The sequence below is a fragment of the Hyaena hyaena genome, unplaced genomic scaffold (assembly GCF_003009895.1).
Source record: "Hyaena hyaena isolate Hyena2069 unplaced genomic scaffold, ASM300989v1 scaffold_699, whole genome shotgun sequence".
NCBI classification, from domain to species: domain Eukaryota; kingdom Metazoa; phylum Chordata; class Mammalia; order Carnivora; family Hyaenidae; genus Hyaena; species Hyaena hyaena.
The window spans coordinates 32,005-48,036 of record NW_024081332.1 but is presented as its reverse complement, the minus strand read 5'-3'; the positions used below and the strand labels follow the sequence as shown (position 1 = coordinate 48,036).

At 52.0% G+C, this 16,032-nt stretch overlaps 1 protein-coding gene across 1 annotated transcript; it reads right to left on the bottom strand.

Annotated features, from left to right (window-relative positions):
- Nucleotides 1–8,218: 8,218 nt before the first annotated feature.
- SFTPB (surfactant protein B) lies at nucleotides 8,219–15,333 on the bottom strand. Its single transcript, XM_039217607.1, has 10 exons — nucleotides 15,270–15,333; nucleotides 14,804–14,931; nucleotides 14,482–14,553; nucleotides 13,967–14,092; nucleotides 13,259–13,411; nucleotides 12,923–13,012; nucleotides 10,081–10,264; nucleotides 9,774–9,934; nucleotides 8,806–8,886; nucleotides 8,219–8,281 (listed from the first exon to the last, which is right to left on the bottom strand). Exons 1-10 carry the CDS (start codon nucleotides 15,331–15,333, stop codon nucleotides 8,219–8,221), a joined length of 1,122 nt encoding a protein of 373 aa, XP_039073538.1.
- Nucleotides 15,334–16,032: the final 699 nt, after the last annotated feature.

Here is a 16,032-nt window from a genome sequence, read left to right as displayed (position 1 = left end):
CTTCAGTGCCTAAGGACCTGACTCTTTAATCATCCTGTCCCCCACCCCCTTTGGGCTGCTGTAGGTTTCCATTAACCTTTACTACTGGACATAGTCCATATTGTCTGCATTTTGTAAGAGCAACCCAATTTTATCTTGGTAATCAGGATCACTCATTCTGACAAGTAGATTACACTTTCCCCCTCCGAGCCCGCACCATTGCGTTAGTAGCATAAGGAGCCCCAAATGTCCACATGATAATCTGGTCTTCTGAGTGGAACCATTATTGTTTTCTCTGGTGGAAGCATTTCTCCCTTGGGAATGAAGATCTCTAAACCAGCAAAGCTTAAAGTTGCTGGGACAGAAGCAAAAGTCTTGCAAGGTTATTAGGTGTAATAGAGGAGTCACAGCAACATCCACTCATTTTTTAGACCCAGTATTTTGGTGATGGGGGAGAGAGCATCATATAATGTTCTCCCAGTCAAAGCATGTACTGCATCCTATAAAATGAGCACTGGCTGGCATTGGAGCTGGGTTTTCAGTAAGCCATTCTACCTTTCAGTGAGGCTAGCTCCTTCCACATGCTGGTGTATGGGTTAAGACCAGTTAGATCTATGGACACGAGCCCATTGCTGCACGTCCTTTGCTGTGAAAAGAGTTCCTGCACCAGTTGCTGCATGAAATGCCAATATGGTTGATGAGGCATTCTGAGAATCCATGGGATGGTGTTGCTGCCAGAAACATGGGCAGGGAAGGCAAATCCATATCCAGAAGATGTTTCTATTCCTCTGAGGACACGAACAGATCTCTCCCTCTATAACAGAAGGAGTAATTGGCCTGCACCAGGGAGCTGGCTGTTGCCCACGAGGAATAGTGCCTACTGAAGATCCACTGTTAATTCCTGCAGTTGGCAAATTAGATATTCAGCAGGAATACTGCTCATGCTGGGGCGGGGCGGGGAGGGGGAAGTCTGTGTTGTCGAGCCCATGTGTAAGCCTCTGTTGGCACTCAAATGTGGTATATGTTGTCTCCAGAAGCAAAAAAAAAAAAAAAAAAAAAAAAAGCCCTGCCAAACACTGGCCCTTTTTCTTTGGACCTGCCCAAGCAGGTGAAGATGTGTAGGATGTGGTGGCAGGTGCCATGAAGTGCAGCAGCCTGTCTTTCACAGAGGAGGGGATACTTTGTTATACTCTAGACCACACTGTAGACCCCCAGAAACTCCTCTGAAGTGGCAGACCCTTGAACTGTTTTAGGGTTAAATCTCACTCTCTTGTTGGCTTATGTCTTACCAAAATACCTAAAGTACTTGGGGCATCTGAGTGGCTCAGTTGGTTAAGTGTCTGACTCTTGGTTTCAGCTCAGGCCACGATCTCATGGCTTGTGGGTTTGAGCCCCACGTTGGGCTCTGCAGCTGGCAGCGTGGAGCCTGCTTGGGATTCTCTCTCTCTCCCTCTCTCTTGGTTCCTCCCCCAGTCACACTGTCTCTGTCTCTCAAAATAAATAAATAAACTTAAAAAAAAATACTTGTCATTTCCTGCTCTTCAAATAGCATCATCATAATGTCAGTAGTATAGTACACTAGTGTGATGTTTTGTGGAATGTCAAGGCGATCACGAGGTCTGTGAATGGTGTTATGGTAGAGCAGGAGCATGGACATTGTCCTGAGGCAGCACTGTAAAGGTGTGCTGTTGGCCTTACCAGGTAAAAGCAAACTATTTCTGGTGATCTTTATAAGTTGGTATGGAGAAAAAGGAGCTAAAGCAGCATGGCAAGGGCCAGGGGCACTGCTGTGTCAATAAAGATGCTATATCTGGGACAGTAGCTTCACTTCGAGTCCTCATCTGATCTGTGTGACTCCTGCACAGGCCCTCTGCTACTGTCATTCTAGTCTATGCTCTTGCTAGTTTCTGTTTACAGTCGTCTCCTAACAGGTCTCACCCCATTCCCTTGTCCCCTTCCTCCAATTCATTCACAATTTGGCCGGACCAGTCCTTTAAAGCACACACCTAACCAAGTATTTCTCCCCCTTACCCTGATCTCCCACTGAAGACATTTTATTGGCTCTTAGGATAAAGATGGAAGCCCTTAGCCTCTCAGCCTCATGTGGGAAGTTTCTTCTGGTCCTTGATCCCAGACTCACTGTCATTCATTCCATCACTCAGATGATGTGCCACAAGATGCAGGTCTTTATGCTATCTGCTTCCTCTGCTAAGGATGCTCCTTCCCTTTTAACTTGCTATTCCTTCACCTCTGACTTCTCATACATCCTCAGCACCATGTATATCTCTCATGACAGCATGTATCACGCCTGAGGTATTCATTTTTCCCCACTGTGATTCTGTGATTAATGTCTGTCTTCTCAACTAGACTCTTAAGTTCCAAAAGGGCAGACAGGAACTGTTTTGTGCTCAGCCCTAGGGGAATGCTTAGCACTTAAGAGTTAGTTGTTAATGTTCACGGAGCAAATTATATAGAGCTAAGTCTGTGTTCTCTGTATCCTTTCACACAGTTTATCTGTTTAAACCCACCCAAGAGGTTGACAGTAGACACTATTCCCTGAAAGGGTGGGGCCCACTCTCAGAGCTGACTGTCATGTTCTGTGTGCAGAAGCTTCAGGGGCTTTGTGGGTGACACGTGGCTTGCTTCCACCACTGCTGTCTAAACCGGGGTCACATGTTTCTTTGTCTGTGATCTCCGCATTTGGTTCCACTTTTGGAGCCTTCAGCCTCTGGCTGGTCTGAACCACACTCGAGAAAGAAGTGAAATTCATGTTTTCTTAGCCAGAAATCACAAAGGAAAAGATAGATACGTGGAAAACACAACGTAAATATAAAAGACATATGACGGTATATTTAGGGGTGGGGAGGGGTGCAAACAGTTGTTTAATTTATTAAAACACAGAGACGGGACCCAGAGGCAGAAAGTGCTGCCATGAGGGTAAATTTTGCAACATGAAGTAAAGAAATGGATATATCTGATATATTTTTACTGGTAAGACAATAAAAAGAATATTCCCATGAAATTGGGCAGAAACCCCGAATAGGCATTTCACAAAAGGTAAAATATAAATGGCCAATAAACATGTAAAAAATGTTTACTTAGTAATTGAAGAAATGCAAACTAGAACAACCAGATTTTCATATTCTGGATTAGCAAAGATTTGAAAGATTGCTACTACTTAGTGTTGCTGGGCGTGGAAAAGGACATGTGTTTGCTATTGGGATAGAAATTGGTACGGCAGGTGCAGAGGGGTAGTTTGGTAACGGAGCCTATATTAAAAGTAAAGATGTGCATAGTTTTTGTCCCTAAAATTTCATGTCTTGGAATTGACTTCAAGAAAATAGATTATTAAATAAAGATGTAAGTGCCAGGATTTTTATTTTCCACCACATTGTTGATAATAGTTGTTTAAAAAAGGAAAGAGTTTGTATCCAAAAAAATTTTCATTTGGCAGTTACCAGTGATTACAGATGACTGTATTTATTGTCCTGGAAAGATTATTTTATTTTTTTATTTTATTTTTTATTATTTTTTAAAGATTTTATTTAAAAAATTTAAATGTTTTTTTAAATTTATTTTTGAGAGAAAGAGAGAGAGAGCAAGTGGGGGAGGGGCAGAGAGTAGGAGACACAGAATCTGAAGCAGGTTCCAGGCTCTGAGCTGTCAGCACAGAGCCTTACACAGGGATTCAACTGATGAACTGTGAGATCATGATCTGAGCCAAAGTTGGACCCTTAACTGACGGAGCCACCCAGGCACACATCAAGATGTTATTTTTAAGTAATTTCTTTTTTAAAAAAATTTTTTTAATGTTTTTATTTATTTCTGAGAGAGATAGCATGAGCAGGGGAGGGTCAGAGAGAGAGGGAGACACAGAATCTGAAAAACGCTCCAAGCTCTGAGCTAGCTGTCAGCACAGAGCCCGACGTGGGGCTTGAACCCATGAACCATGAGATTATGACCTGAGCCGAAGTCGGACGCTTAACCAACTGAGCCACCTAGACGCCCCTATTTTTAAGTAATTTCTATACCCAGTGGGGTTTAAACTCACAATTCTGAGATTAAGAATCACACTGACTGAGGCAGGCGCCCCTGGAAAAATTATTTTTAAATGAACAAAGCAGTTGTTCAATTTACAAAGCACCATGAATAGGATGTTTCCATTTTTGTAAATCTGTTTTATCTATTTTTGTGTATGTGCAGAGAAAAGTTTGGAATAACCTACAGTAAAATGTTATAATGATTGTGCTGTAGATTTTAAATCTCAGTCATTAATCAGGGGGACATAAAAGTAACTGTCTTTATTTCTTGATAACTGAACTCATTTTGGCTCTTAAGCCCCCCAAATATAATATTTCCATTTTATTTATTTATTTTTAAAATTTTTAATGTTTTATTTATTTCTGAGAGAGAGAGACAGTGTGAGCAGGGGAGGGTCAGAGAGAGAGGGAGACACAGAATCCGAAGCAGGCTCCAGGCTCTGAGCTGGCTGTCAGCACAGACTCTGACGTGGGGCTCGAACCCACGAACCACGAGATCATGACCTAAGCGAAAGTCGGACGCTTAACTGACTGAGCCACCCAGGTGCCCCTAATATTTCCATTTTAAAGTGACTCAGCTTCTAATTTAATAGTCAGTCCCTCTTGGGTTACTAACCACTGGATCCTCCTTCTCTTTTCTCTGGGAATGATTTACAAGGTGCCTCATCATGAGGAGAGGTGTTGGTGACTGTGCTCTCCCTGGTCCTCTAGGTCTCCTCTCCATGTGCCTGCTCTTCTCAAGGTCCACAAAATCTGTCAGTGCTTTGTCCCCAGTCATGGGCTCTTGTGGGCCCACCATTTTGTCCAGAGCTTATTGGATGGCCTCCTGGGCCATGGGAGTGTAGTTGCTCTTCTGCGTCATGCAGACAGCACCCTCCAAGGCACTCCTCAGGCCTGTCTGCCTAGGACCCTTTTTAAGGCTGTGTTTTGCACTCTTTCTAATGTCCTGTCGGAGGCAGGCTTCTCTAAAGGACTTGCGTTCTCCTCACGCTACACCCTGGAAAGTGAAGAACAAGTCCTCTCTGCTCTTAGGAGCCCACACCTCCTGGGAATTCTCCTCTCCCATCCTGCTCTGGGGGTGCAGGATATGGGATGCGTCTCAGGGACCCCCCCAAGTCTCGGCTGTCGCCACTTTCTATGTTCTCTCTTTTCACCAGCTGCTCAATTCCTGACCTGTTGAGTGACGCTTCTGCTTCCATCATCGGGAGCTCATTCCCACGCTGGCTTTGGTGACGAATTATTTAATTTATTTTTAAAAATGTATTTATTTTGAGAGACAGAGAGAGAGGGGAAGGGGCAGAGAAAGAGAATCCCAAGCAGGCTCTGCACTGTCAGCGCAAAGCCTGACATGAGGTTGAACCCACGAACCATGAGATCATGACTTGAGCCGAAGTTGGACGCTTAATCAACTGAGCCACTCAAGGTGCCCCTTTGGTGGTAAATTATCAATGTCTCACCTCCTTCATGCTTTGTCTCATCATCTTCTCAGCCAAGTTTTTAAAAAATTTGAACCCCACTTCTCTCAGGGATCTTAGTCTTGTAATTATAATTGGAATAATGGCTTCCAAGACAATAGTCTGCTTTAGTTTTACAAAAATCCACTTAAGAGTTCAAAGTCAGAGGCCAGGGATTTATGCACAACATCCTTACCCTGAGAACACTGTATAGAAAGCTTTGCCCTGCAGCATGAATGGCACAGATGTGGGGGAAATGGATTGAAAATGTCCTGTCTACACCCTGCTCTAGTCCTCTTCTGGGACTGAGAGGATTGTGGGTGATTTCCACTCCTTTCTGATCTGCAGTTTCTGAGTTTTCTATAATAAACATGGATTTCTTCTTGCATAACAGGACACCTGACTAAAGTTCTTATATAAATAAAAGGCTACTTCCAAACACTTAGGTCTTTAATATTAAAGATTTAATCAGTTTTTTGTTTTCTGTGTGTATTTTGAGTTTTTGGTATCCTAATGACCTCATCTCATCACAGTGAGTGGACTCTTTGGGAGAAGAAGTGGGATCAGGCTGGAGGCCGTTATAGGAGGGAGAGGCACTGTGGGCATCTACTTCTGTGTCAAGGAGGAGAGTGACTAGGTGCCCAGTCCACCTGCCCTCGGGGGAGTATCTTACATGACTGTGTCTTTTTCCTTTTAGTACGAAGCAATAGACTTTATTAGTATTGTTACAGGTATTGTAGTACAGAGGAACTGATTTTTAGCATGCACCCCAACTGAGCTTTGAGGACAGAAATCCTAGCAGAAGTCACACTGGAATTTCAACCAAAAGCTGGAAGCTCACCTTACGAAAAGATAAAAAGAAACCCCTTTTTACATCTTAAAGTGACAGCTCGTAAGCTGCAGAACATTTCAAATATGAAAGTTGGCCCTGTCAGCTTCCCACCATGCTTGAAGCCTGCAGTGTCCATTCTCAACAACTCAGCGATCTCCTGATTTTTACTAAAAGTTCGACTTCATCTAGCCATCTTTTATGGTACTTTATGCTCCCATTTTTTATTCTTCTGAATTTGAATTTTGTGAAAGTATTAGCAAAATAATTGTAAAAGCTGATATCTTGGGCACATGGAGATCAAATGAGGCAGGCCCCTGCTTCTACCCCGTTGTCCTCTGGGAGCCAGGGAGGGACTGCGGAGCTGACAGGTTCCGCTGGATCCAGCCCCTGGGGCCAGCTGGGCGGGCTCCAGTGCGGTGTGAAGCCTGGCCGGAAGTTCCCAGGCCGGAAGCCCCCTCTTGCAGACCTCCTTCAGAAGACGCTGCCTTGGCTTCACCTCACACCCAGAGAGGATGGAAGTGGCACTGGTTTGGGCTGTGGTTAAAGATAGGACAGGTAAGACTGACACAGGACTGACGTTACAAGCTGCAGGCTTGTGGTCCACCAGCTTAATGTCCTTCTGAGGAAAGGAAGGTAACCGTGGAGGTGAAGGGTGCTTCTCAGTGTGGGCAGGGGGCAGGGAGCCTGAGGAGGAGCCTCACCACATGTGAGAGCCCAAGAATCCTAGAGGCCACCTTATTCGATCCCCTTTTGCTGCTGAGTGGGGGTCAACGTGTCTTGGCTGGGGATCCGTGGCTAGTTGATGACAGAGTTGGGACCAGAGCCCAGGTCCCCTGTGTCAATCCATTGCTTTCCCTGTCTCAACAGGATGGAAGGCCCAGCCCTTCCTGGTCCTGGGAGCCCCAGGAGCTGGGGAAAGGAGACTACTCTGTTCCCTGGGCAGCTCCTTGGCCCCTGGGGCTCCCCCAGCTGTCATCAGGGTGGAGGGAAAAGATGAATCTGGTCCCAGTGGGATAGGTCTGAGTTGGGGCAGACACTCCCTCCCTACCGCCTCCCACAGGGGCTTCTGATTCAGGAGCAGGCCTGGGCTTCCCCCTCAGATGGGAGAGTGGGACCCTGGGGCGTGAGCTCCAGGAAAGCATGGGGTTCATCGTTCTCTTCACAGATGTAGACCTTGCCCCTAGAATGTGGCCTGGCCAAAGGCACCCACATTTTTTAAAAAAAATGAATGAACAAATGGATAAATGGCCATTTAGGGGCCAATGTTAGGGGCTGGCACTGAGCATATTGACAAAGTGGGCAGGTTTGTTCTCAGGGACACTTTAAGCCCACAGTTGCTATGTCTCTCGCTCTCAGGGTCGTTTCCCTGCCCTGGGGCCCCTGGTCACAGAGGCTGCATCTGACTCGCCCCTTCCTCCTAAGGTGCTACCTCTGACTTGGACAATGATAGGGAGAGAGAAGTGTCTCTGGAAGGAGGAGTCTGATGATGGTGGGGTTCCTGGCATTGGAGGGGACAACATTTCTGTGCAGTGAAGTCTGATTTCTCCTGAACCTCCGTAAAGATTGGGCTTGGTAGATCAAATATGGAGGATCAGCGGGTGCAGAGGGTGACTGAGCTCCCCCTGAGGGCCTGGGACAGGGCAGGGGAGGTGGGAGCTGGGCCTGACACCGGGGGCAGCAAGGATTCTGAGGAGAGGGAGTGAGAGGCCATTCTTGAGGTGGGTGTTGTCAGGGACCCTCAAGAGCCTCGAGCTGTGGCCTGTGAGGAGGAAGATGGGGCAACCAGCAGCACTGGGCACCTCTTCCTGCTTGGGGAGCAGGGGCCCCCGGTCCCGATGGGTACAGGACCCACCCATCTCTTCCTCCCCTCATCTGGAAAGGCTGGGCTCACCTGGCATGGCTTTGAGTTCCATTCAGAAGTGAGGAATGCGGATGCACTGGAGAGGACTGAACGTGGTCCCACACGCCCCCAGGATCTGCCACAGGGACGTCATGAGGGCCTGAGGCCTTGCTCCCCATCCCCCATTCCCAGTTCTGAGGGGGACGGGAAGCTCCAGCCAGAAGGGGCACTTTCCACCTGCCACCTGGTGGTGCTCTTGTGTGACCTTGTAGACCTCTTGAGCCTCTCCTGAGCCATGGGCCTTCTGGGTTTAGAGCCTGAGGAGGTAGGGTGCTTGCCCCAGAACACCCACTCTGCACCCCCTGCCAAGCACACGCTGCTCAGTGAACAGCCCCCATCCCGTAATGTGCATCAGACCACACTCCTTACAGCTGTCCTTTTCATATGTCTTGTTTTCTCTTCTTTTGTGGCTTTTTCTTGACCCACCTGAGACTGTCTTTTCTGTGTTAAGCAGCGTGAGAGGACCTCCCAGTCCTGGGCCTGCACTTCTGGAGTTGCCCTGGGCCCAGAGGAGCAGGGCCTCTGAGGGTCATGGACGAGAGAGGGTGGGGGCTCTGGGAGCTGATGAAAGTCCCAGCACCGGCTGGGAGGTGAGCGTACCTGGCAGGTGGTGGGGGCGTCCCTGCCCCCGGACACTAGGGTCTGTAGCTGGGCCGTGTGCTGCTCCACAAACTGCTCACACTGAGGAAGGAGACAGAAACAGGCGTGGGGTGGAACCGGGCCCATCGCAAGACTCTCCCGTCCTGGCCTCTCCCCCTGTCTGGATCACCCCAGGGCTCCCTCCTGACCCAGTGGAGTTCCGGCCGTCAGCCTCTGCTGAGCAGCTCTGGCTGTGAACAAGCCGGCATGGGCCGAAACGGAGGGTTTCTGTTGCGAAGCCAGAGGCACTGGAGATGGAGGGTCTTGAAACTCAGGCACGGGGGCTGAATCTTAGCCACCACCTCTCCCTCCCCCCCACCCCAATTTAAAGCTCTTTTGGTCTTGGCAACCTGATTTTGGTGGGTGGTGGGGAGCCCTAAACATCCCTGAGCAGGGGAGAACCACATAGAAACCTGCCTCCTGGGAAGGTGGTCAGTAGGCTTCCCTCAGGAGTTTACTTTGTGAAGGGAATTTACTGCACGGACTCTGAGTCCTGTGTCCAGGGCCATCAAGCCCAGCCCTCTCCACAGGTGGGTTTGTCCCCAGTGAGTCACACTGAGAGGAGGGATGTGGCGAAGACAGGGCGGGGACCCTGGAGAGAAGGCCAGGCCCTCTCCCGCTCCAGTGGGACTTGGTGGTGTTCATCTCCTCACAGATAACTGGGCCTCACTCTTTGCCCAGGAGGGAGGCCTGCGGGTCCTCTGGAGCCCAAGCCCTTTGTCCAAAGTCAACTCGTGACCTTTGCAGGTTTTGCCCTGAATTATTGTTCCATGGTTTTTTTTAGCCCCTGTCCTGTCCGTCTGTCTGAGCTCCTGGAGGGCAGCGGTCAGACCACTCTGTGAGTCTCTGACTGGAAAGGCTTTCCTGGGCTCCACCCACCACTGTGGGCAGGCCCAGGGTCCCCAGTCCCCCGTGTGCCCGTCCCACACCTTTTGCCTGTCCAGCCAGGAGCTGAGGCAGGCCTGGCTCATTGCCTGCAGCATGGCCGGCCCGCTGCTGTTCCCTGCCTGGCTGGCTACAAACATGCAGAGGCGGCACGTGGACTCTTCAGGCAGCCATTCTCCGGGCAGGGGCTCCAGAGCTGTGAGGCCTAGAGAGCAAACAGTCAAGACCGCCCGCGGACTTCCTGTCTTGCCTGGTGCGTGCAGGGAGACTGGGGAGGGGGAGGGCCGAGCAAGGCCTGGGGCAGGGGAAGAGGAGAGCGGGCGGGGCGAGGGGCTGGGGCAGCAGGCTCACCTGGGCCCACGCCGTCCTCGTTGGAGCAGCGGAGGACGAGGCCGCAGACCAGCTGGGGCAGCGTGCGGCCCAGCAGCGCGTCCAGCAGCAGGACGGTGTAGCGCTCAGCCAGGCACTGGCAGATTCCACCCACCACCAGGGGTACAACGTGACACACCTGGCCCACGGCCGTGGCCAGCACACCCTGGGGTGGGGGCGGAGAGAGGGCAGGCTGGGACCTTCCCTGGCACGATCTATACTCCGTGCCTGGCACTAGTGGTTTTGCCCTGTTCTCTTCTGGGAGGGAGAAGGCTCACGCTGGGCATCGGAGAGTCCAAGGGGCCTGGCCAGGGTCACTCAGTGAGTGTGGGAAGCAGGCTGCAGACCCGGCTCTGGGGCCAATGGCCCTGGAATTGCTGAAAGGAGCATGGCCAGCCCAGACAGGTGAGCATCTCCGAGGCCATGTGGTGGCCTGGGGCAGAGGTGCAATTAGACCTGTGTCTTCTTCCTGCAGACCATGCGCTTGCTATGTTTCCCTGCAGGTGGAGTAGCCCTGATTTGTGGCTCCTGGAGCCAACATGTCCCAGGTTTCAGGAGCCCCTGGGGGGAAGCAAGGAGTTTCCCCAGACTACCGTGATTCCAAACTCAGCCTGAAGGGCAAGGAGGCAGAGGTGACGAGTACTCTAGCACTCAGGCTCATTCCGTTGTCCTTTATTTATTCAATCAATATGCGTAAAGAACCTGCATGTGACAGGCTGGCCTTGGGTCTACCCCTGCTCGAGGCCCCACTGCCCCCCTTGCCGGGAAGATGGAGTTGGGAGTGGGACACAGTGCCTCGCGCGCCTATGCAGAGACCTACCCTCCAAAAGGATATCTTTCACCAAACACTCACACCTGCTTGTGTCAGAACCCACACTCAGCTCAACCTCCCCACTTGGGTGACAGGAGTGGTCCTTGCTCTGTCACAGGCCAGCCTGTCGTGCACTGGACCCCTGCCCCTAGCTTCTCAAGTACTTCACCCCTGCATTATCCTCTACCCATCTCACTGCTTCTCCCACCTGCTGGCCAGTCTCATCGGCACACAAACATGACTCACTTGTCTCTGCCTCCCTTCCTGGAGAAACTGTTTGTTGTTGTTGTTGTTTTTAAAGTAAACACTACCCTCAACATGGGGCTTGAACTCACAGCTCCGAGATGAAGAGTCACATGCTCCACCAAGTGAGTCAGCCAGGCACCCCTCCTGGAGAAACTTCTTGAAGGAATGATGGATATTTGCCATTCCACTTCTTGCCCTCCATTCTTCCCGGGGCCCACTCCCTTTGGGCCTCTGTCATGTCTGCCTCCACCTTGCAGCAGCTCTCAGCCCCTCCTTCTTGAAATGTTTCCTTCTCTCTTTGCTTCTGTAACATCACGCCCTCTGCCCTCCTCCCCGTTATTGCTCACAGTCTTGTGTTGGCATTTCCCCTTGCTCCTCAGGCTTCCTCCTTCACCCTGTCCACACCATGTCCCTGGATGTCACTACCCCTTCCCTCGGATTTAAATCTTGTCCATGGCCTGCAGCCCTCAGATTGATGTCTCTGGACTAGGGCTTTCCCCTGAGACTTGGGTAATCAGCTGCCTGCTTAATATCTCTTGGAGGACACAGAGGCGTCTTGGACTTCATGGCTAAGGAATGTTTCGTTTTCTGGCCAAGCCTGTATATTCTCAAGGGTATGCATCTCAGCTGGTGGCATCACCAAGGAGCCTGTTCCTCAAGCCTGTCGTCCATCCTAGATCCTCATTCCCCAGGCCCCTTCCATCACCCAGTCCCAGCAAACCCACCTTCCCTCACTGTGGTGACTACAACCATCTCCTTAATGATCTCCTTGTTTTCATTCTTGCCTCCCAGCTGCCCATTCTGTTCTCCAAGCTGTAGGAGAGCCATCTTTCTAAAGCGCAAATCAGATCACGGCGTCCCCCTGCTGGAAATCCTTCTAGAACTGCAGGATGCGTTCACAATAAAACCCAGTGTTGCCTAAATTGGCTTAGATATTGCTGCATGGCCTGGCATGCCTGCCCCTCTGTCCCCTTCTCTGACCATTCTGCCGGGGCCCATCTGCCACGGCCACACTGGCTCTCTATTCCTCGGGTTTGCCAGGCCTATTCTTGACCATGATTCTTCATCCGCCAGGGCCTTGTCCTCTTAATCCCCACTTCCCCAGAAACTCTCCCTGACCGACCAGCTCAGCCCCTCCTCTCATCATCTGTTTGAATTGTCTGCTCTGAACGTCACTGAAAAAACCCTCTCCCACCACAGTGCCAACTCAGGGAGGTGGGGACCTTGTCTGCTGCTGTGAGCTCGCTATGCCAGGAGGCCCACAGACTCCCATCTGGGAAGAGCTGAGGGGGCAGGGCCTTGCTCCCTTGTACCCCATGTCAAGGCAGAGCAGCCCTGGGCCAAGGAGCCCCTGGGTGATGGGCACTACAGGTGTGGAAGACTCCCAAGTTTGGCGTAGGCAGGTATGGGGAATCCATGTGCAGAAATTCTCCTTTTGACAAATTAAAGCACCTTTTCTACGGAGATTCTACCAGAATCTACAACTGGGATTCTTTGCTATCAGATGATGAGCTGCTAGAGGACAGGACTTGGGTCTTGTTCATTTTTGTTCCTTGATACCTGGCACAATGCCTGGCTTAGAGTGGGGGCTTTACAATTGTTGAATGAACTCTGGGTTCAGCAGCCACGGGGCCTGAGCCTGAGCTCCGGGGTCCCTTGGGAGGGGGCAAGGACCTACTTCTCTTGATGGGTGTGAGGAAGGGTGAGGGAGGGTGGGGCTGGGGAGGCCCTGCAGAGCGGAGTTCCATGTATTTCTGGATGCCTCACCTTGGGAATCACAGCTTGGATCCGCTTGATCAGCATCCTGCAGAGCCAGCAGAAGGGGAGGGGGATGGGGAGCCGCTGCTCCAAGAGGTCCTTGGGGAAAGAATCACCTCCGAGTGAGGCCGGGCTGGGCACCGGGAGAAGGCATCCTCTGGGCTCCACCTCGCCTTCCTCTTCTCCTCTCCCCCTCCTGCCTTAGGCCCTGCCTAGAGCTTCTTGTCCCCTTTCTGGTTCTGCCCTTCCCAGAGCAAGCACTTATGGACCTTGGCTGTGGCCCCAGCTCTCTGGATTGCCACCTGTCTGGGATGAGGGGCCAGCAGTGCAGGGGGCCTCCCTCACCTGTGTATGAGGCCCAGGCCTCCCCTGCAGGGCTCCGGGCAGCACGGGGAGGGCCAGCTTGTCCAGCAGGGGGTCTGACAGCTCCGGCTCCTGCCCTGGCTCCTGATGCCCAGGTCTGCACAGGCTCAGGTACTGGCAGATGATCTTTGGATTCTAGGGCACAGTGCAGGGTGAGGGAGAAAGACCACTCCCACCCAGCCTGGTTCAAGGACTCATACTAAGACCACTGGCTTTGGGCCTGGAATGGGGGCCAGCAGGCTGGTTGGAAGCTGTGGCTTAGGGTTCTGTGGTGAGGGTGGGGGGAGCCAAAAGGCAGAGGTGGGGCCCTGTGGGGTGTTTGAGCAGGTGTCTCGGAATGTGTGTGAGTAAACACAAACGTGTATGTCTGTGAGAATGGATGAGTGCAAGCAACGGCCTGAGAGTGTGTTTGTATGTATGAGTGTGTGATGGTGTTCTCCATGAGATTAAGTGTGTCGTGTGAGTGTGTGTGAAGGGTGTGAGGGTATGTGGTGGAGGGTATAGCTGAGCAGGTAAGGCTGTGATCTGGGGCACCTGGCTGAGGGCCACTGTGTTTCCTCGAACAGTCATAGGTAGGATGTGTATGTGTGGAGGGTGGGCTGGGGTGTTGTATGTGTGGGTAACTTGGCATGGGTGGGCATGGCGGCTGTGCAGGGAGGCAGGTTGGAGGTGAGGTTGTTGGGCCCTCACAATCTGGTTCTGGAAATAGTCGATGACCACTGGGAAGTAGGTGTTGAGCATGTGATGACACCGGGGCACCAGCAGCTTCAAGGGGAGAACATCACATTCATGCTCCAGGAATTTCCGTATCATGTCCTGAGAGGCAGTGGGGGGCCAAGAAGATTGGAGAAAGGACAGTCAGGCTGGCCTCTCTGAGGTCTGTCCCCACCCCAGTCCCTGGATGCAAGAACACCACCAGGTGGACTGGCCACCCTCTCCCAGGGCACTAGAGCTCAGAGAGTGCCAAGGAGGTAAGTAGTTGGGTATAGGGAGGGTTCTTCCCCCTTAGGAAAGACCATTTCTGGCTGTGCTGCTGAGCTCACTCCTGGGGCCTTCTCCAGGCCAGGAGGATCCTGGAGTCCCCGGGCAAAGCTGGGCCACATTCTTGGCCTGGAAATGGCTCCGATAGGGAGCTAACCTCTGTGCCCTGCTCTGTCCCCCACCTGTTGGCCCCTAATCTTCATCCAGGGTTTGGGCCTCATCACCTGTAAAATGGCCTCCTTGGTCATCTTGGTGAGGATGCGGACGATGTCCTCACATTCCTGGCACAGGTCATCCTGGGGAGGGGCCCCAAGGTGGAGCACTTGAGTGGAGAGCATGCTCCCAGCTCAGGTGTGTTAGACTAACAGAGCAAGTAGAGGCTGACAAGACACTTGAAGGCACAGACAACTGCCTCCCATCCCATCTTACCCCATTCCATCCCATCCATCCCATCCCTCCCTTGAATCCCCTCAGGTCCATCCAGAGGCTGCCCAACACCCTTAATACCAGACCTCCAGTCCCAGTGCCTCCATGGGTGGTACTCACGGCTCTTGCAGAACCCCAGACTTGCTGTAGGCAGTGCCCCAGGGCTCTACACTGCAAAGCTTGCTCCAGGCTTTGGCACCAGAACTCAGGGCCCCGGGCACAAGTCAGGGATGAGGTGGTCCAGTCAGCTGCAGTTTGGGGCCAGAGCAACCTTGGAATTTAGGCCACATCTGGCACTCTGACCTCTCCCAATCTTCAAATCCAATTTACTGGGAGCATTTGGCCATTAAACATGATGATAGCTCTGCTTTCCACCTGCTCTAGTGCCCACCAGCTGTGAAACCTTGGACAGGACCTGGAGCCTCTCTGAGCCTCAGCTTCCTCCTCTTGAAATGGGGATATTGTACAAAGTAGGGATAATGCCTGGTTCAGAGCCAGAACTCAGTAGGCATGGAGATGCCCAGGATGTGTCCCCCACACCTGGCCCCAGGTAGGAGGGAGGCAAGGAGAGGCTGGGGAGACTCACCAGCGCCTGGGCCACAGAGCGTGGAGAGCAGCAGCAGCCACGGCAGCAGGTGTGACTTGGCCATGTCACCTCCACAGCCTGGATCCCCTGCTTGGGCGGGGGCCCTTATAGTAGGCGGGGGTTGGGGGGAGGGGCGTGGGGGCAGGGCTCTGTGGGAGCAGCAGGGACCTCAGTGTTTGCCTTTGCCCTGGAGAGCCCTCCAGGTGCTTTGATTCCCTGCCTCTTCTGAGCAGTGACACTCCTGCCAGCCACCATCCCCCCACTACCGTCTCCCGCCTGATGCCCACTTCCTGCTCCTTCTGTCTTCCTGCCCTAAGTCATGAGCCTGGACTCTTGGCCCCCTCCAAGCTGGGCGCTTCTGAGCATCCACATCTGGTCCCATCTCTCTGGGCTATGGGGGAGACTGAGGCAGGGCAGCCAGAATGAACCCCCTCCCATTTCCTCCCCAGTCCCTCAGGCCCCCTCCACTCTTGAGCAATGCTGTGAAGAGCTTCTTGCCTGGCTCTTGACCCCGGGCAAGCCCTGAAGGAGCAAACCCAGGACCATCCTAGGCCACCTACCTCCACTCTCTCCTCACTCTTTTCCCAGAAAATGCCTCTGGTTCTAGGGCACATGATTGTCATTACTCAGGAGAGTGTTCACATGAACAAACAAAACCCCTAAAGGCCCCAAGAGTCTGAGACAAGGCTGTGGGGACAAGATTTCCAGAGTGGCTCTGAGCAGCCCTGTCCAGCGATGCTGCCTGGGTCCCCAGGGACCCCTC